The 21,841-nt window shown below is 38.2% G+C and overlaps 1 protein-coding gene across 1 annotated transcript in view; it reads right to left on the bottom strand.

The window, feature by feature from the left end:
- Window positions 1-393: 393 nt before the first annotated feature.
- Window positions 394-21,841, bottom strand: part of LOC114656540 (kinesin-like protein KIF12) — a 40,279-nt gene continuing 18,831 nt past the window's right edge. The window contains exons 7-17 of the mRNA XM_028808184.2: window positions 20,889-21,018; window positions 17,599-17,690; window positions 15,742-15,886; window positions 14,474-14,592; window positions 12,293-12,397; window positions 11,892-12,033; window positions 8,075-8,180; window positions 4,124-4,231; window positions 3,594-3,705; window positions 3,374-3,513; window positions 394-622 (exon numbers count right to left, since the gene is read on the bottom strand). Of these exons, the coding sequence (XP_028664017.2) occupies window positions 397-622; window positions 3,374-3,513; window positions 3,594-3,705; window positions 4,124-4,231; window positions 8,075-8,180; window positions 11,892-12,033; window positions 12,293-12,397; window positions 14,474-14,592; window positions 15,742-15,886; window positions 17,599-17,690; window positions 20,889-21,018 (1,425 nt within the window). The 3' untranslated portion in view covers window positions 394-396. The remainder of the gene's footprint in view (window positions 623-3,373; window positions 3,514-3,593; window positions 3,706-4,123; window positions 4,232-8,074; window positions 8,181-11,891; window positions 12,034-12,292; window positions 12,398-14,473; window positions 14,593-15,741; window positions 15,887-17,598; window positions 17,691-20,888; window positions 21,019-21,841) is intronic.

Below are 21,841 nucleotides of genomic sequence, written 5' to 3'. Positions count from 1 at the left end.
CTGTTCTTCTAGTCAGACAGAAGGGATGTAATAAGTTATCAGCATTCACGTTTCTATAATGAATAGCACTCCAAGGTGTTTTACAAATACAAAGCTATAATGCGCTAACTGACATATACTTAAGAGTATGGGTGCCTTCAGTGGTTTTTAATGTTAGTGACTTATCCACTGGGCCACACTGCTCTGTGTGGTAATAGCTGATGACTAATTTTCTATCATTACACCATTCTTGCATATGACATTTTGGAGTTTTCTTGAGTCAATATGGTTACTAAATCTATTTATTATGTGAAAAGTAAGAAATGAAGATCTGGACCCTAACACCTGTACTAATTTAGTTCAGATTCTCCCTTTCTCTGTGCTGATCAAAAGTTGATAGGTGTTTACCTGTTATTCTTATGTCAATGGAGGGAAAATAATGGTGTCCAGTTCAAAGGAGGAAATTGTTGAAAGAGGAGGGGCAGAGGGCTCAACTTTGTCTTCTGGTCTCAGAGTAAAGCTTTGGTGATGAGGGCTCGTAAAATTAAACCATTTGGGGCACTGCTTACTTCTTTCAGGAGTACTGATTGGAGAAATACTGACGTAGTCATTGCATTTGCCATCATATTTTCCATGCTTGCAGCTATAGCAAAACCACAAAATTCAGATATGATTATAAAATGAGAAGAAACGTTCTAGTTTTTGTAGCTCATCTACAGTATATATGACTCATGGGAAAAAGCACACCACTTAAGCAAGACAAGTAATTTTAGCAATACGTGCAAACCAAGAGAAGGAAATATTCGAAATAGATCCTGACAAGTGTGTTTAGTGTAGCTGTAAGATTACAGAGGAACTGAAACACCTCACAGACACAATAGACTTCAACTACACTAATCCAGACTAACACCAATATATTCATGTATACACATTACTGGCCATCTGGAATCACAACCCAATTAAACCTAAGCCGGACCAGTATGGAGGCAATGACATAATGCATATAATTTAAACTTTTCATCAGGAAACTACAATATTTTTCGCTACTAAAAATGAAATGATTATGGAATTGTACTTGTCAGAATTACTTTTAAAAGGGTCCTGACTAACATCACAAACAATGCAAATACAGTGGAACCTTGGTTCACGAACGTCTCTGAACACGTACAAATCGGGTTACGTCCGAACAGTTTGGCAAATTTTTGCATCTGTTCATGACCACACACTCAGTATACGAACAAGCCAGTTTCCCTTTTGGTTTGTGCACGCCGATGATTCCGCACGTGTTCAGTCTCTCCCTGTGCAGCGAGTGAGAGAGAGAGAGAGAGAGAGAGAGAGAAGGAGAGAGAGGGCTGGCCGCATAAGGCCGAGAAGGCAGTTAAAGAATGCACCAGGCTTGTTTTTAAAGAGACTGATTCGAGCATTGTTTTAACCTCGTTGTATTTAATGAAGACTTTTTTCTATTGGATTTTAACCTCCACTTCACTTCTGTTTACAGCGATCGGTTCGTAGCGTGCATTGTTACAATATTACTTTTCTTGGTTGTTTATTAAATTATGGATTTTTCAAATGTTCATGTTTTTCCCTGTGCTTAAAACTCATTAAAAAAGTGTTTTTAGCGAGCGATTCGTAGCGTGATTTGTTGCAATGTTACTTTTCTTGGTTGTTTATTAAATTATGGATTTTTCAAATGTTCACGTTTTTCCCTGTGCTTAAAACTCATTAAAAAAAAAGTGTTTTTAGCGAGCGGTTCATAGCGCTATAGTGTGAACTCTTGCAATGTTAGTTTTCTCTGTTGTTCAAGGTTTTCTCAGTGTTATTCAATGTTTTTACTAGGGATGCACCGATACCACTTTTTTGGAAAACGAGTACGAGTACGAGTACTTGCATTTCAGTACTCGCCGATACCGAGTACTTGCCGATACCAAGTACTTAATAAAAACATGATTTAAATTTACAGGTAACAGCTTTAGTCATATAATTTAACAAAAAAAACAAGAAACTCTCGTCTATCCACTGGGAGGTTAGGCTAATTAGCGACATGGGGCTAACACTGCTTGTCCAAATATCGGTGGTGAAACTAAACGCAGAGGAGGCCTGCAGTAGGCTGTGGATATGTTTTTTCACGGAGTCGTGTAGTTTAGGCAGCTCCGTGTCAGTCATGTAGCGGCGGCTTGGGACATCATATCTGGGCTCCAGAACATGGAGGAGACGCAGGAATCCCACATTTTCTACCTCCGAGAGTGGCTGGTCACTCAATGCAATGTACTCGATAATTGCCTGTGTTATTTTCACAGCACGTGGATTGTCTCTGGACATTTTCTCTCGTCTTGCAAGAGTTTGCTGCAGCGTGGGTTGTGTTGGTTTAGAAGCGTGGGTAAACTCTTTGTACTCATTGTTGTGTTGGGATTTTAGGTGCTTGATTAAATTACTTGTGTTAAATGCGCTACCTTTTGAGCCTCCTCTGGACAATTTCGCTGAGCACAATTTGCAGTCCGCCTTTGTTTTGTCATCTTCATTCACTTTGAAATAGTTCCACACGGCTGACATGTCTCGCCTCGCCTTCTCCCCGCTCTGAGCTGCAGCTGGAGCCTGGGGGCGGGCACTCAGCGCCTGTGATTAACCCCTTACATGCCGCTCAAACATAGACATTTCTCAGACCGTGGTATCGGTCCCCGGTATCGGGGGACTTTTAACGAGTACGAGTACTTTAGAAAATGTGGTATTGAGGCCGATACCAGATACCCGTTTCGGTATCGGTGCATCCCTAGTTTTTACATTTAGTTTACTATTACGCAAGTGCATTCTATGGTATAATTAACTATATTTGTGATTAAAAATCTTTAAAAAAAATATACTTACATACGGTTTGTATGGTCTGGAACGGATTAATTGTATTTACATACAATCCTATGGGGGAAATTACTTTGGGTCACGACCAAATCGGGTTACGACCAGAGTTTTGGAACGAATTACGGTTGTGACCCGAGGTTCCACTGTATTGTGTTCATAAGAATTTACTTATGAACGCATTGAAATCACTTTAGTTTTTTTGTCCATTGGACATGTTTTGATGTCTAGTGTCTGGTATCATTTTAGACTACTTCAAGGTCAGTGATTACAAATATGTTATTTTGGATTTTTGACCCTTTACTAGGGATCTTGCCTTCCTGCCTGATGGGGAACATTTGACAAATCTCTATTATAATGGAGAATATTTAGACTTTAAACATTTAAATTGAAGCTCACATTTCAAATATTTGATGCAACTATTCTTGTTTATTACATACTTCTACCTCGTGAAGGAAATAATTACATTTTTGACTGATAACAGACTTTATTTGTTGGGAATGTTCTGTTATGGGATCACTGATAAAAATGACTTTGCAACTACCTCTTCTTATGGTTAGAGCTGGATTCCATAATTTGTTTTGTCATGGGAGGTGGTTGCGGCAGGAAAGAAACACTGGAATCTGGAGAGTTTTTTAAGTGGCTGTCATGAAAGCAATACTCACTTGTAGTCAGATCAGTGACCTGTAATAGAAGAGGAGAAGGCTCTGAAAGTGCAGTAAAATGCAGGATTCCATACCAGTAACAAATGATAAAACACTTACATGTCTAGAAGGAAGCAAACAGCATGGAGGGTGCAACCCTTTGACCCACCCACAGTTACTGCTTTCTTTTCTTGACTGTCTTCCACTGTCTAAAGTGGTGGAGCACACCAGCCTATGAAATGAACAAGGAAATAAAGGCCAATAGATTATATACAAACATGAAAAAATAAATATTTGGTTACCACCTGTCTCCCATAATTGTCAAAAATAAAGTTGTTTCTTTTACTGGTGCCTAACCATACTTTCTGATTGATAGTCTATTATTCATTTCTTTTGCCTGACACCTTTATCCAAGGTGGCTTACAATACAACTGGCTACATCTGAGCACAGGCAAGTGAAGTTACTTGCCCACAAGCCCACAAACCTAGGTAATCACAAAGGTTTTAACCACTATGCCACACTACTTGTTTATTATGGGCATGGCTTTTGTAGTCCATCACACAGGGACTCTAAAAAGTTTTTAAATGCATTGTATAGGCACTGGGGCAGTAAGAAACAACAAGTAACAGATATAAAAGGTTAACAGCACCTTTTCATGTCCTCCACTTTCAGAATCAGGCATTTGTTCTCATTCCACAGACGTTGTATCTCTTGTCTACAAGTGTCATTATCTCTAAGCAAAGTGCTCTTTTCCTGCCTGGGTCAAAGCAAACACACAATTAATGGCAAATCTATTATTTCATGTGATAGGATACACATTTGACATGGGAGAAATGAAAAACAAAAAAATAAAACAAATAAATAAAAGTAAACACACTGAAACAGTCTATGTTCAGCCAATGAGTACCTGCACAAAACCCTTAGCCAAACTTTCTCCAGTTCACTGTGGCATTTTAAAATGAAATACTAAAAAGTGATTTATAAAAAAAATCACCTCATAAAAGCTTTTTATTTATTTATCAACTGTAGACAAAGAGTATCAAGGTATACAAAATTTGTTATACTATGTACAAGTGCCTCAAAATCAAAAAACAATACCTTCAACTTTTCATACCAATTGTAAGGCAGAGTTTTAGACTCTTAGTCTGACGCAGAAATATTAAAATTCACCATGCATGTGATAATGTAATTTATTTGTTATTGTTTGTGTGCTCACTCTGTAATGGAATGGTGGCCTGTCCAGGGATTTGTTCCTACCTTGTGTCCTGTGCTTGTTGGGATAGGCCCCAACCTTGCTCAGGATTAAGCAGGCTTAGAAGAGGACATGGTATGGGATGGTATGAAATACAAAGTTGTTCTACAAATTACAATCTACCATTTTAACATTATTTCATGTGTACTGAAATGAAAAAATCTTAATTTCCTGTACATGTAAATAATGCTTACTTTTTTGGTGAAAGCTTTGACACATTTTAAATGACTACACATAAATGCAGGTTTAGTACACTACATGCACACCGCAGATGCTACATTCTTAAGCTACTCTAATCGATTATGTTTTCATTAAGCTTGGGAAGGCACTTGCTCATTCAATATATAGCTTGTTTAGATGCATTAATCCTCCATAAAGATGACAAATCTCTACACAGAAGAGCATGTGATTCTCTCTTGTAATGGACATACTGTACGTGTTCAATAATTTATGTAACGGAGTATGAAAAAAGTAGCAAGCATGTTGAAACAAGTCTGGGCAGGTTGTGACACGTCTCAAGGTTGCTCATGCACAGTTGTGGCGAGTCTAACATTCTAAAAGACAGGATGTCAGGAGAGTCCTTGTGTGAATCAAGTAAGAAAATGCTAGATTTGAAGCAACGTTCAGTGATACAATTTCTCACAAAAGAAGGGAAAAAGCCAAAGGAGATCCATGAACACATGACTGCAGTTTATGGTGAGTCTGCTCCATCCTACAAAGTAAAATTTTGTAGCAAGCAGTTTAGGTGGAGTAGAGAGTCCATTGAAGATGACCCTCACACTGGATGGCCTGTAGAAGCAACTTTCACAGAAATGTTCAAGAAAGTTGAGGATTTAATTTTGTCAGACAGACAAATTTCCTGAAAAGCCGAAGAAATGGGCATCTCAGCAGGTACAGTTTGGAAAATAATTCATGAAATGTTGGGCATGTCAAGGGTCAGTGCATGATTGGTTCCAAGAATGCTGACGTCATGTCAGAAGGCCATGAGGCTCCAGTGTTGAAAGGAGAACTTGGAGATGCTCGGCGAAGACCAAGTGCATTTTTTTCATCGTTTGAAGACTGGAGATGAGACTTGGGTCTATCACAGAGATCCTGAGTCCACAATGGAGTCAATGCAGTGGAAGCACAAGTCACCCCCCACCCCAAAAATGTTCAAGATAGAAAAATCTGCAGGCAAAGTCATGGAAACTGTCTTCTGGGATACTGAAGGACTTTTGCTTCTGGAGTTCATGCCACACAAGACAACCATAACAGGGGAGAGTTATGCCAACACAATGACTGCTTTGTGAGAGTCAATCAAAGAGAAAAGATGAGGAAAACTCACAGCAGGCATGCTGCTTCTTCACAGCGATGCAGCGGTTCACATGTCATGTCAATCACAGGCTGCCATCCGAGAATGTGGGCTCCAGCAGCTGAACCATCCACCCTACAGTCCTGACCTGGCTCTCTCAGATTATTTCCTTTTCCGAATTTTGAAGAAATCTCTCCATGGACAGCGGTTTTCAAGTGATGAAGACGTCAAGGCAGCTGTGACGTCCTGGTTTGAAGGTCAAACAGAAGTTTTTTTTCAAAGGGATTAAAGTCATTGGATGAAGTGTATGGAGCTATTAGGGAACTATTTTGAAAAATAAAACAAATCTTTTTTGAAAACTCTTTTCTTTCCTACTGAGGTAAATAAATTATAGAATGCCCCTCGTATACTGTGTGTGCTTTGGAAAATTATTTACCCACATAGCAAGCCAAATATTTCTAAAATCAATGAATCCATTGGTATCCATTCTCCCATCTTCTACACCTGTATAGCCAGTTCAGGGTCAAGGGGAACTGATGATCATCCTGGCAGCACTGGGGGCTAGGACATAAATGACCCTCAACAGAGTGACAGTCTATCACAGAATCCACTCATGTACACTTACTTACACAGCTCCAACTAGATAAATTCATTGTCATAAATTAACCTAATATTCAGCATATGTTTTTGAAACGTGTAAGGGAAACCACACAGGCAAATGGAGAATGTGTAAATTCCTCACAGGACATTTGCAGGCCAGAATTCTGTGGCTATTAGGCAGCTGGGCCAACCACTGTAGCACCATGCTGCTAATAGATTTATGATTACTAACAAATATTAGGCAACTGTGAAATTCCAGACAATCTTCCCAAGAACAAGGGACCAGCTAGTTGAGATTTGCATGATGGATTAAATTTGGGTGATGAAGTCTTAGGGAAAGTCCAGATATCTGAGCTGTACAAATCAACTACAAAAAAGTCAGATTCTGTTGCAGACAAATCCAAAAATCAGGGCAATGCTGCAAATGTACACATAGAATTGTGTATAAATATTTGGAGACTTTCCTCCGGGCGGCATGGTGGCGCAGTGGGTAGTGCTGCTGCCTCGCAGTAAGGAGACCCGGGTTCGCTTCCCGGGTCCTCCCTGCATGGAGTTTGCATGTTCTCCCCATGTCTGCGTGGGTTTCCTCCCACAGTCCAAAGACATGCAGATTAGGTGGATTGGCGATTCTAAATTGGCCCTAGTGTGTGCTTGGTGTGTGGGTGTGTTTGTGTGTGTCTTGCGGTGGGTTGGCACCCTGCCCGGGATTGATTCCTGCCTTGTGCCCTGTGTTGGCTGGGATTGGCTCCAGCAGACCCCCATGACCCTGTGTTCGGATTCAGCGGGTTGGAAAATGGTTGGATGGATGGACTTTCCTCCTTACTGTTGAGAAAATAGGCAGAATAAAAAAACTCATGAAAAGAAAAACTGTAAGCCTAATGAGGAGGACCACATGCCATAATACACAAAGTGATTAGTACGTTTAAAATTTATATTAGGAAAGAAAGTCAAATCAGAAGCAAAAGATGATAAAAAGGAAAACCAAACAAAAGCCAAGCATCAAAGAACAACAAGAAGAGCAGCAGACAAGCAGTGGCCTGTGGCGGCTATTCAGAGCTGTGTGCGGGGCATGAGAAGTCAGCTGAGAGCTGAACAGCTGCTGTGGGGAGGTGTGTGTGATAGTCATTGGCTTGAAAGGGATTCATTTAAAGGAACAATAAAGATATACTTTCTGGCCAAACATGGTTATATGTCTTTCTATACAGAAACATATACTCTACCAAAAGTACAAAACGCTACCTAAAAAAACTGGCAACAAAGTACAGAGCTATTCAGTAAAGCTCCCACTGGGACAAAAATTTCAAACTGCGTGGCCTGCTGTCTTAACAAGGTGCAGGAGAAGCTGATCAGACTTGAGAGAAAAATAGCAATTGCATAGCTGTTAATAACTTTCTAGACCCCTTGATATAAAAATAGGCATTTCAAATTAATCTGTAAAACAAAGTAAATGCAATCACCTCAGTGCACAGTTTTCCAGCATGAACTCTTGCAGGAGGCCATAAAGACTGTGATTAGGAATGGATGGGGAATTCTTGATTGATTGGTTAAGACTTTCATTTTCCCCTAGTGAAGGGAAACAATGATCAAGTATTAATCTCCTAAAAATAAAATCATCAAATCACCACAATAAAATGCTTGTTTTTCTTTGCATGTCTTACCTACCTATACTCAGCTAAAGCACAAATACTTTAAACTGCAAGGCACATTACAAAAAACTGGGATTAACACAGACCTTTCTGTTAAACCAGATATGAGGGTTTTAAAACGTCAATCAGTATTTGGTTCCTTGTACCACTTCACTCACTATATTCTTTCATATATTTTCAGAAAGTTCTTGATCGTTAATAGGATTTCCAAGTGAAAAAGAACCTTCTAAGGACTAAAATAAAAAAGATATTCCAAACACGGCCTTCCATTTTAATGTACACTTTATTTTGCGAGAACTCTTCCAGAACATACTGTATGAAAGGGCAAAGTTATAAGGGGCTATTCTCTCATAAATGCATTTGTAATTATGAAGAAACAAGTTTATGGGAGTTCAGAAATCCAACCAGAAACTTGTAAAATAGTGTATCATGTCAAATAACTGAAAATGATCACAAAATATGAAACACCAGTAACGGCGCACTGCATGATAACATGCAGAGAATACACTTGACTTGAGCATTCATAGTTTTCCTACTCTTTCTCTGTACGTTTAGCATTCGTTTGCTCAGAGGTTGATGCACTTGCTGCTTCCTTGTGCAGCTCTTCTTTCATTGGCACCTTTTTGTGTTAAAACTGATCAAATCAGTGTTTGTGTTGCAATTACTTTGTATGTTTTTTACTTAAGCTGGCACTTAAGTCTTCAATCTGCCTCAAGAATGATTTAAGATATGAAGAGGTAGAGGAAGTGATGGTGAAGTTGGTAGGGAATGAGAACGGCGCCTGTACACATGCGCCACATGGACGCCCTGTTGGCCGCTGCCAAGAGTTGATTCTACAATAAAATAAAATAAAAATAAAAAGAGGAATAATCTTGGAGGTCAATCATCACCCCGAAAGCAGATAGTAGACGTCACGTAGTATATGTGTACCAAATTTCAGGTCAAATGGTTTGCGAGCTACAGGTGATTTAAAATCCTGGACAGACAAACGAACAGCCACGGTAGCGTATTATATAAGAATATTATTTGAACTGAAGCACAAAGAATTAATGATTAACCAAATTTAAAAATATTGATTAAGGTACCTAAAGTTTGTCTGGATATACTGTATGAATACATGGTTGACTTCATATCTGAATTGTTAAATCGGCATGAATAGAATACTGTATATTACCTTATGTAATTTAAATGTGGATTGAGACTGTCCATTAAAAGCCACAAACATAAAAGCATAAGAAAAATTTAAAAAGAGAGAGATGTTGGGAGCATTCACATATACAGTGTGCTGCTGCACCCAACACACAACAAACCACCTCAGGATCCCAGATTAGGACCTGAGTAACAGGTGACACCTCAGCACCACACTAGTTTGAATGGATTGGAACAGCGTGAGATTTTTTATGGTGACTGGAGTGCCAAACCTGCCAACAACCCCCAAGTTTTCCCAGCATGCTGAAGGATCTGCTTGCAGGGCTGGATGCAGATTAACATCATACCCAGCTCAGAACAATTTCAGGTTAAGGGTCTAGCTCAAGGGTCCAACAGAGTGGAATCACTTCTGGCATTTACAGGATTTAAACCAGCAACCTTCCAATTACTGGTGCAAACCCCCAGCCTCAGAGCCACCACTTCGCCTTTAAAAGAGAGAAAACTATTTATTCCACAAAGCTTGGGTCATTGCCAAAGAGCTAAGATGTCTCAACAGGTGCACTTTGTATTTTTGATGGATGAGTGGTTCACATTACTAAGAAAAGTTGCTTTTGCACCTGACCAGTCTCCAACCTTAGCAAACCACCATGGCTTTGCATGCACAGTGTTGTCTTTACACTTTTGAGCAAAGAGCATGAGTTCTAAGTGCAGTTTATGCTACACTAAACATCTGTGGTGGTGTTAAACTTTGCATGGTTTTTCTTTTACTAATAAGACTTCATGCACTATTTTCTTGTTATTTTTTAATATGTGTTGTTGCCAGTTTCATATGCCTTTGGTAAGGTGCTGTTCTTGTGAAACTGTATGAAATAAAAAAAATTGCATGAAAGTGGGAGACTATGAGAATTAAAAAGTAATTATTCGGGGTAAAAGTAATGACATGCAAGAAATGTTGGACCATTCTTTCAGGATGATAGGAATGCTTACTTTTTATTTACACTAGAAAGATTTATACCTGGAATAGCTAACTGATTGAAACTGGGCAAAATTCTTAAGTATCTGAAAGTTTAACTGATACAGACAGAAGCATTTAGTGAAAGCCATGGTTTAATTCTTGGTATGCTTTGAAGCGGCACGTGTCGAAGTGTGTCTTTCTAACAGCTTCTAATACCTGCTTGAATCTGGTCCAAAAAAACACATAGAACCTTCATGTTGGCACACTACTTTTAAGGTGAAGGATAGGGGTCAGGTAAAATTTAATTTAGATTAGATTACAGTCATGACTTGTTCTGTAAGATCTTGGCACACTAGGCCTTGGCAATGGAATCAAATGCACTTCAGTTTGCCCTCTAAGATAGTGAATGTTGTTTAACTGGCAGGAAACTAGTCAAAGTTCATTAGGACTTTGAACAATATCAGATAAGAATAACCAGACTCACAAAGAGTCCAATATCTTTCTGTACATTGACTTTAAAAATGCTTTTTTAAATGTACTCTATGCTATCAATATTTTAAATGCATCGTCTGCAGATCTGACAGAAAATACAGGAAATGATGTGAGGATCTTCTTTGAATTCAGTATTATGAAAAATGCAGTTAAGCAAAGAAAGTACCAAGGTACAAGATTTATAGTGATCTTTAAAACCTGAGAGAAGAAACATTTCCTTGGCATCATAACTGTTTATACTAATGTCCTATCCAGATTTGATCAGTATAAATACGGTATATATGAGTATTATTCCTTTCAAACGGATTTTAAAAGACATTAGTAATCTTCAGCTGAATCTATTTGTAGATCATTCCACTTTCCTGTTCTTTTCAGTGGTGTTTATATTATATATATATATATATATATATATATAATTTCAAAGTTGATATTTAGAGTCTTCCAGTCATTTGGAAGAATCTGAATTATTGTAAGATTTGTTTCCAATTAGGCAGTTACGGAAGATTGCATATACTGTTCTGTACATTTCATTAATGCAACGACTCTTTAAACAGCAATGTTCAAAAACTAGAGGAAACCCATCCGAGGCTGGAAGTACTCTCTGGTAGTTTCTTTTATGTTCAGTTTTTTTATTCTGTGTAATCTTACATAGGATTCTTCATGAAGGACAGGTACAACATTACTATGAAAAGACCTGTAAAAATTCTCTCTTTACCTTTGGTACATGACAGGTTAGGCCACCTGAGTGTGGAATTTGTAGATTAGTTTTTTAAAAGCTTGATATGCTATTCAGATTCAGATGGTTTGATGCTGAATGACAAGCACACTTTTTGAGGTGGAGAAATGCTAAGAATGATTATAATTGGGTTTTAAGGGCTCATGACTTTAGCTTCTGAGAGAAAAAGGCTGCATATATTTCACAGCCAAATCTCAAAATGCTGGCACACCTTCTGTCTACTTTCGTTCAAGTCAGAAAAGCAACAAAAAGCTTTGCGCTTCCCCATGTTCATAAGACGTGATTCGTGGACTTACCCGATTCTCTTTCGGTGTTTTTTCCTGCGCTTTGCTTACTGTTGACTGATAGAAGCTGCAGCTTTTCCCTTAATTTTTGATTTTCTGCCTTTAAGACTTTGATCTGATAATCATAATGAGCAGTCTGCCTTTGCTTTGAGTCCTAAGGATACATCAAAATCAATATATAAAAATATATTTTAATATTATTAAGGCCATAGAAGACTAGTTATTTTCAGTTAGACATTTAAGGAAAATCTTATATGGTGTCCCCAGTATTTCACTAACGTAAGGACTGTTAAAAGAGCAATGTTCAAAAAAGTAGAGGTCTGTACTTTCCTTTTGTATAAAGGGGTTCTAAAAGAATAAACAGCTAAGTATTTCAAAATATGCTTCTTTTTAAAGCCCATTGCATTAATTACCAGCTTAGCTATAGGTCTGTTCTTGATTGTCTTGGCCCTGTTGGCATAACGAAGAACATTCAGGGTCTCCTGGAGGCATGCTGCTGCAGGTGATACACAGGCAATCTAGAGACAGAAAAGACTGATAATCAGAAACACTAAAGCAAAAAAAAAAAGTTTAATTTTTACAGTAAATTATTTGCATACACATATATTTGCTCAGATTCAAAGGTCTGTGAATACCTATTGTTCTTTAAATTGAAATTTAACAATCTCTTACTGAAATCTCATGGCTGCTTCACTTCACAATCAAGTTAGAATAGAGCTGGTGGTTAAAGAGTAAGACTGGGCCATTAGGCAGTGTGGCATTGCAGTTAAGGCTTTGGGTTCACGCCCTGAGGTTGAGGATTCAAACCCAACTACTGACACTGTGTGACCATGAACAAGTCACCTGTGTGTGCTCCAATTGGAAAACCAAAAGATGTGTAACCAATTCTATCTCAAATATTGTAAGTTGCCTTGGATAAAGGCATTATCCAAATAAGTAAATGTAAAAATGAATGCCTGCAACAAGCACATTAACATATAATTTCCTCACAAAAGAAATATAAACTCTAATCAATGTAAAAGAAAATGGGTGTGGTTTTACAGTAACAACAGGTCACAAACAACAATACAGCACAACTACAAATCCAAATTAAAACAGCAGTGCAATATACAGTATACACTACTGGTCAAATATTTTAGAACACCTCAGTTTTTCCAATTTTTCTTCAAATTTAATCAGTTAAAAAAGCAATGAATGACTAAAAATGGTGAAAAGGTAAGTAGTAAAATTTACAGAGGTTTAAATTTAAAGTTTAGGTTAGCAAAAACAGAAAAATGGAAACAGATTGGTGTCTTGCACAGAGTGACTTGCATTCTGAATCAAAAGAGTTACCACAGTTTGGCTATTTTATCAGAAAAAGATGTCTTGTGGAATGACAGCTAAACAATTAGAAGTCCATTTTAAATAAATAAATAATTGAATGGCTAGCTTGATCTCCGTGGATGTGCATGCTTGCACAGCCCATGGAGGTATATAAGGGAAACTGGCAAAAGAAAGGGGGTCAGGGAAAGATTGGAGAGTCTTAGAAGAATGAGCGACAGAAAATGATTGGGAGCAAGAAAGAAAGACGGAGGTTGATAGAAGGGATGAGGAAGACGGGAAGCGTGTAAGCAGCGTGCTGATAAATGGAGGCAAGCAGCCGGGAAGAAGAGCCTCATGGGGAGCTGAAGGGGGTTGACATAGATGGGGAGCTGGAGTGACCCAATGCCTCGCAGTGGGCTTACGTGTAAGTCCGGGGAGAGGCAGCGGGAGATGAAAGGAGGCGGCAGTTGTGTCGAGGGCCTGGATTGACAGGTTGCTGTGCCCGTTAGCGGGACGTCTTACTCTACTGATAGATTCATAACAGGTGAGCTGGAGAGACGTTTGTAGAAGGAGGCATCAGGGCTTACACATCTTTGACTGTACATGTTGCAAAGATTTTACCTGCCGCAGATTTTAACTTCACTTTACCTGAGCACATTTATGGCTATTTTAACCCCCTGGGAATTGCTCCAGTTTTTTAAGTTTATTTATTTATTGAGAGTTTAACTGAATTTATTTAACACTGTTTTGATATCTGATGGATTGTTTCAATAAAAGCACTAATCACTTTGCACCTACCCATTGTTATGTTTGGGTGTTGTGGCCTCATCTGCTGGCTCATCCCTCGGTTACATTATCAATGGTAAACAGGTTTGAGAGGCTGGTGATGTGTAGCCGACCCACACTGCCACATGGCTACTTTGATGAATCAAAAACTTGAATAACATCTTGTACACTTAATGATTTCTTGACTTATTTTTTATTTGTCCTTGTTTATTTGTTCTATGAGTTTATTTCATGAAACATTAAGACATTAAACTGCATGCATTTCCATAAAAACTGAAAAAACATTTGACCGGTAAAATGATAGATAGATAGATAGATAGATAGATAGATAGATAGATAGATAGATAGATAGATAGATAGATAGATAGCCTGGAAGCCTTGTAGTCACTTGCCTTCTTAATCATGACATTACCACTGTAACAGGTAACCAATATACTCTTTCATAAATATAGTATATGCCTTTTGACTACTTAGCTGATACATAAAAAACATTATAAACTGCTTACCATAAGAGTGAGCCCTGATCCTCCAAGTGAGTCGGCCAATAGTTTTGTGAGCTTGCTGTCTCGATAAGGTATATGCCGTTCTTTTTTTCTGGTATCCACCAGGGCAGAGATGCAGTTACCTCAAATGCAGAAACAAAATAAGTCATATTAAATACTTTTAAATATTATTAAAGTCTAAAATGTAGTCACTTTGAAGTACTGAGAGTATTCCACAAAAACGTTCTTAAGCCGAAACATGACCCCATTTTCCCTTTGATATCCATACCTAGTAACGAGTTGTCATTGTCCTATTAATTTTATCTCTCCTATATTCACTCAGAAATTGATAGCCCCCACCAAGAACAGCCATCCAAAATGATGTTGTTCAGTCTTATTTACATTGTAAGAGTATTCCTTCTCCAATTCATGCACAAAAACATCCTTTCAGAAAGTAATATTTATTGATCTCTTAACTCTTTCTGAGGACATAATTACAGCTGGACTATTATAATGTTCTCTTGAGATTTATGATAAGAGTCTCCATGATATGCAGTATATCAATAAAAAAGACCTCAGAGCACTGACAAAAACACAAAAGCATGATCACATCACCTATTACTTTTGGTATTTTCTAATTTCCTATTAAACACTAATCAATTTTAAAACCTCTATACTGACTTAGAAATATCTACAGTACATGGGTTTACTACATCTTACCTTAAAGACCTGCTTCACATATTGTTAGTCCCATGCAATATATTTCTGCAAAGTATTTCTGCTATTAATTGAAAATGACATCACAAATTGTATTTCTGACAGTAGCACTCAACTGTGCATACTCTCAACTGTTAGGTGCAGGCCAGAGCAGAAAAAAGAGAGAGAATGAGAGGGGCTACTTGGTGTTACTTTGATGGACAGCTGAAGTGGCTGCTACCAAAAAGACAAGGGTTCAACAACCTACTAGCTCTGCCAGTTCATCCTTCTCTTTCTCAATCTTAGAACCCTGCTTTCTTGCACAAGCCTATGCTGTATACAACCTACCTGTACATCAGGCCACCCACCACAAGTGTTAGGTAAAATAAATTTACTGCTGAAATATTTTGTATAAATACTATCAAACATCAAATATCAGTGTTCTTTTATATTAATGAAATATGTTAAAACTATAAAAATTGAGGTTGAATGCAAGGAAAACAACAAGGAGCAGCACTCTTGGTGCAATAGCACCTAATTAAAAGGCAATAAAGGTAACAGTATTTTTGCAACACAGAAACTTAGGGCATACCTACCTAAGGTGAGAAGGCTACGGTTAATGCTGCATGCTTCTTCCAACAGCTCTCCAAAGGATCCAGTCTCCTTAACTCTTTCACTGCCTGCTAAGTCCACAATGCAGAATTTACCCTGCTTTCCAACACTGCCGAGGGCATTATCTTGCTGCAAAACACGGGCACAAAGGTGTCAATCCTTTAAACTTGCTTTTTATGATGAGTGCAAATTACTGCCACACTTAAGAGGGATAAGTGATCATCCTAAATTTCTGTAAGACCATTCTTTACACATTACTTTTTGCATCAAAAATTACATTTCTCAAAGACAAAATCATTTTGATTGGGGAGAAGCAGAGGTATTCTAAGGCCCTAAGCAGTATACCTATTTTGAGGTTCCACACCTCCTCCCTTCAGCAACCTTAAATTATATAGTATACATATGCAAAACAGTCTAGTTTGGTGTGTTTACTGATCCCCAAGGACACTAAGCATTTGCTTACCTTGCTCATATGAGAAAATAGCCCTGAAGAACAAGACCAGTACCAGTCTAAGGGGCCCAAAAGAATGATAACTTATTTCTGATGAAGCAACCAATATTCACTAAACAGTGAGGGCATATTTAATAAATCTGAGCAACTGCTATTTTTAATTTGGACACCCCAGACCTATATGTAAGAGATGGATCTCTAAGGCCATCAAGACAATACAAATACAAAGTATGTAAAATTTGTTTGCTTTCTAAGGGTGTGACAAAACAACAGAAATTTGAATATACCTGTGTACAGTGTATCCACATCTTTATAGATACTATAATTTCTTTCTACATAGCAAAAAAGTGTGTATGTTAGGTAAGTTAGCATTTTTGAATTGTGTGATTTTGTCCCGCAATGGACTAGTTTTACATCCAGGGATGCTTACTGCATTGTTACCAATGCAGCAGAGATGGGCACTAGCCTTTTGTGATCATGCATTTAGTAAAGATAATGGACGGATGAACTTTGTATACAGTTCATAATACATGTCTAGAATCAATTTACTACTTAGAATCTTCCAAAGACAGCATGCAACACATTCTTCTGCAGAGTTTCAGGTGTAATGAACAACTCAGTTCGTAATTAAAAAGAAGTGCACTAATAACTGTTCCCTGGCAAACCGCATATTTTAATCATGAGCAGGGTGCCAGTGAAACTCACATGTCCAAATGATCAGTTTCATTCAATTCATTCTTATATAACACCCCTTAAAGCAGACACATACAGAGCACTGCACAAATTTACAAATATAAAAGTTACAATAAAGTACAAAATTCCATATCATGCATATACTGTAAAACATACAGTGTATACTATATGCATGCTGACATTAATATGTATTTGAAATTATTGAAGTCTTTTGGTTCCTAAGAGTAATAAAGTAAAATCAGTGAAAACAAGGTACTGAACTTGATACAACAGTTATTTATGTATGTGCAATGAGTAGCTCGGTAAAGTTTTAGCAAAGAACTTCTACATTCTCTAAGCATTAAACAAAACAAAATCATTACACAAGGTAATGATAACATGAGTATCCAGTCATTAAATGATTCATTACAGATACATAGTAGTAAGCACAGTTTCTAACATTATGATCCCTTTCAGCTTCTCCTTTGAAACCTTACTCTGAAATAAGTATGTTACATTTTACTAAATCTATACTGGTTCAAAACAGAAAGTTTTGGTTGAAAAAAGAGATCTGGTTATTTTATGAAATTCAGTAGCTGCCTGATCTTATTACTCACATACATGCTGCAAGCAGGACAGACATAACTATTTATAACTGGTTTTGTGCTTTAAAATTCAGGTATGAAATATGCAGAATCATAAAGTTATCAGGACTCACTGCTTTATTTTCAACATGGATGGTGAAGATCGAGTGACTCCTACTGGAGTGCTCATTCAGAGAATGACCAGAGGTTTGTCTGTTCAGCATTCCTGTGAAATACAGCAATTTTAACATGAGGGGTGAGACACAAAAGAGAGAAAAGGTGACGATTAAGAAGACAGCATATTAAAAAAGAGGAAGAAGGACTAGAAAATCCAGAAAAAGTCAATGGAAAATTCTAAAATGGAAGATGAGCAGAAAAAAATAAAAAAATATTAATTATAATAGGAATGAAACAGTGGGAAAAGAAAATGAAACTCGAAGAGTATAATAAACTTCAACAAATTTGAAAACACCTGAAACTGAATTTGCAAGCTCACTGAAAAAATCCATGCCATAAGATAAGTACTGTATATGAATTGAAAAATTAAAGAAATGGACATCTAGGTAGCAAAGGTTGTGTGGTCACTTCCACAAGTATAAAAAAAATCTGAGACAAATACATCACGAAATGTACAATTTTATTGTTTTATTTTATTTTTAAGAATTACCCAAATTTAAGAAAAGAGAGAAAGTGATATTACAGAAGACTAATTAGGTTGTTTAACTTTGTTTGTAGCTGCTACATATTGAAAGAGAGCTGTTAAATGCTCCACATTCCAAAGATCCTCAAGGTCAACACTGCTACTGAGATGAACATTGTTGTTTAATTCCATTTGTCAATGAATCTGCTCCAGTTTATGTATTGGCAATCAATATTTCTATTATTAACAACTAGGGGGCTTTGCCTCCTGCTCGCTTAGCTCGGCCACCCCAAGGTGCGCTATGCGCCAGCCACTTTGCGTCGCTGCCGCTTTCATTGTGAAGTTGGTGGGGATTCTGAACGGACACTAAGGAGATGCAGTTGGATCAGCTGCTGGCTTGCTGTTGCTGCTGCCGAGCTGCGTTTTTTACTTGTCGCGCTGCACGTCAATCATTTAAAAGCCTGTACAGCAGATGCCCTTTTGTCTCACTGCATTGTCTCGCAGGACGGTTAGTGTCTCTTGTGGGACGTTAAAGTGTCTCAGAGAAAATCATGTATCGTCTCCTTCCAAGCCTTCCAAGATTTTTTTTTTATAATAGAGAGATATAGCACCCAAAACTTGAAATCCTGCCAATAAAGCTGTTTTTAATTTTAATCTTAAGAAAGAAAAGAGTGAGAAGATGGATAAACTAAGCATCAAAAGTGAGGGCCTGAGTCAAATGGAAATATTTCTATAACATCTGACTCAATGATATGGCCCTAAGAAGGGCATTTAAAAGGTTCTGCCCTCAAAGAAGATTTTGGTCTTTGAAGTTAAACAAGAGCTTGTCCGTCAGGCAGTTAAGCTGTAGTTTCTACCTTCTGTGCCTCTTTCCTGTTAACAGTGAAGGTTAACAGGAAAGAGTGCTTTGTGAATTGGGGAGTTCTGTTTATATTGTCAGACTCATATGGTAGAGACAGAAACCTTTATTTATTTACATTCAGGTTCTCCCTGTTCCTTTTCTATTACTTTGCAGGATAAACCCTACATGCTTAAAGCAATAAACATATTGAATTATTTTGTTGTGTACAGTGGTGTGAAAAACTATTTGCCCCCTTCCTGATTTCTTATTCTTTTGCATGTTTGTCACACAAAATGTTTCTGATCATCAGACACATTTAACCATTAGTCAAATATAACACAAGTAAACACAAAATGCAGTTTTTAAATGATGGTTTTTATTATTTAGGGAGAAAAAAAATCCAAACCTACATGGCCCTGTGTGAAAAAGTAATTGCCCCCTTGTTAAAAAATAACCTAACTGTGGTGTATCACACCTGAGTTCAATTTCCGTAGCCACCCCCAGGCCTGATTACTGCCACACCTGTTTCAATCAAGAAATCACTTAAATAGGAGCTGCCTGACACAGAGAAGTAGACCAAAAGCACCTCAAAAGCTAGACATCATGCCAAGATCCAAAGAAATTCAGGAACAAATGAGAACAGAAGTAATTGAGATCTATCAGTCTGGTAAAGGTTATAAAGCCATTTCTAAAGCTTTGGGACTCCAGCGAACCACAGTGAGAGCCATTATCCACAAATGGCAAAAACATGGAACAGTGGTGAACCTTCCCAGGAGTGGCCGGCCGACCAAAATTACCCCAAGAGCGCAGAGACGACTCATCCGAGAGGTCACAAAAGACCCCAGGACAACGTCTAAAGAACTGCAGGCCTCACTTGCCTCAATTAAGGTCAGTGTTCACGACTCCACCATAAGAAAGAGACTGGGCAAAAACGGCCTGCATGGCAGATTTCCAAGACGCAAACCACTGTTAAGCAAAAAGAACATTAGGGCTCGTCTCAATTTTGCTAAGAAACATCTCAATGATTGCCAAGACTTTTGGGAAAATACCTTGTGGACTGATGAGACAAAAGTTGAACTTTTTGGAAGGCAAATATCCCGTTACATCTGGCGTAAAGGGAACACAGCATTTCAGAAAAAGAACATCATACCAACAGTAAAATATGGTGGTGGTAGTGTGATGGTCTGGGGTTGTTTTGCTGCTTCAGGACCTGGAAGGCTTGCTGTGATAGATGGAACCATGAATTCTACTGTCTACCAAAAAATCCTGAAGGAGAATGTCCGGCCATCTGTTCGTCAACTCAAGCTGAAGCGATCTTGGGTGCTGCAACAGGACAATGACCCAAAACACACCAGCAAATCCACCTCTGAATGGCTGAAGAAAAACAAAATGAAGACTTTGGAGTGGCCTAGTCAAAGTCCTGACCTGAATCCAATTGAGATGCTATGGCATGACCTTAAAAAGGCGGTTCATGCTAGAAAACCCTCAAATAAAGCTGAATTACAACAATTTTGCAAAGATGAGTGGGCCAAAATTCCTCCAGAGTGCTGTAAAAGACTCATTGCAAGTTATCGCAAACGCTTGATTGCAGTTATTGCTGCTAAGGGTGGCCCAACCAGTTATTAGGTTCAGGGGGCAATTACTTTTTCACACAGGGCCATGTAGGTTTGGATTTTTTTTTCTCCCTAAATAATAAAAACCACCATTTACAAACTGCATTTTGTGTTTACTTGTGTTATATTTGACTAATGGTTAAATGTGTTTGATGATCAGAAACATTTTGTGTGACAAACATGCAAAAGAATAAGAAGTCAGGAAGGGGGCAAATAGTTTTTCACACCACTGTATATCTGAATCTGTGATGGAAGAGTTGGTTTCAAAAATACTACCAATACTTAAAACATTTGTGTCATAGTCTTCACAAACAGACTGAGATCCCATACCTCTTTCAAGAAGATCCATTACTGTTCCCAACAGTTCAAAATTTACTCTTGTCAAATTCTGGACATAAAATCCTTTCTCTTTGTTCCAACGAACATTGAGTGAACCGCTGGGGTTTAAGAGGTCTCGTACCTGCCGAGGCAGAAGATAAACAGAAACAAAGAAACAATCTTGTTTTTGGGATGTATGCTTGCAAATGTATGTTTATACCAAAGTACATCATAGACCAGTCTAACATACATAGAGTGGTGGACATTTCATTACCTTCCAAAAGACCAACCCTTTGAAAACTACTTTACACTTTACCAGAAATTTCAAATTAATCCATCCATCCATCCATTTTCCAACCCGCTGAATCCAAACACAGGGTCACGGGGGTCCGCTGTAGTCAATCCCCGCCATCACAGGGCACAAGGCAGGAACCAATCCCGGGCAGGGTGCCAACCCACCACAGGACACGCACTGAGGCCAATTTAGAATCACCAATCCACCTAACCTGCATGTCTTTGGACTGTGGGAAGAAACCGGAGCACCCGGAGGAAACCCACGCAGACATGGGGAGAACATGCAAACTCCACGCAGGGAGGATCCGGGAAGCGAACCTGGGTCTCCTAACTGCAAAGCAGCAGCACTACCACTGCGCCACCGTGCCGCCCCCAATTTCAAATTAATACAATAGAAAAAGCAATCCTTATTACAAGAAAAGGAATCCCCATATTAGACATAGTATAAGCTTATGGTGTAAACCAAATCCAACCACAATAATAAAAAGATGGTTATTAAGGAAAATATAAAATTTCTGAAACATTCAAGATAGTTACCTACTTAGTCCATGGCAAAGAAGACATTCAATGCTAGCGTAACAGAAAACGTTCTTGATAACCTTGATCCACATGTTAACTTTAATCACTGTGAACAAGTTGTCCACAAATGTTACTTTTTAGTCCTTGTCATT

The sequence above is a fragment of the Erpetoichthys calabaricus genome, chromosome 8 (genome assembly GCF_900747795.2).
Source record: "Erpetoichthys calabaricus chromosome 8, fErpCal1.3, whole genome shotgun sequence".
Taxonomy (NCBI): Eukaryota; Metazoa; Chordata; class Cladistia; order Polypteriformes; family Polypteridae; genus Erpetoichthys; species Erpetoichthys calabaricus.
The sequence above is the reverse complement of the archived record's forward strand: the minus strand, read 5'-3'. Positions and strand labels throughout refer to the sequence as shown.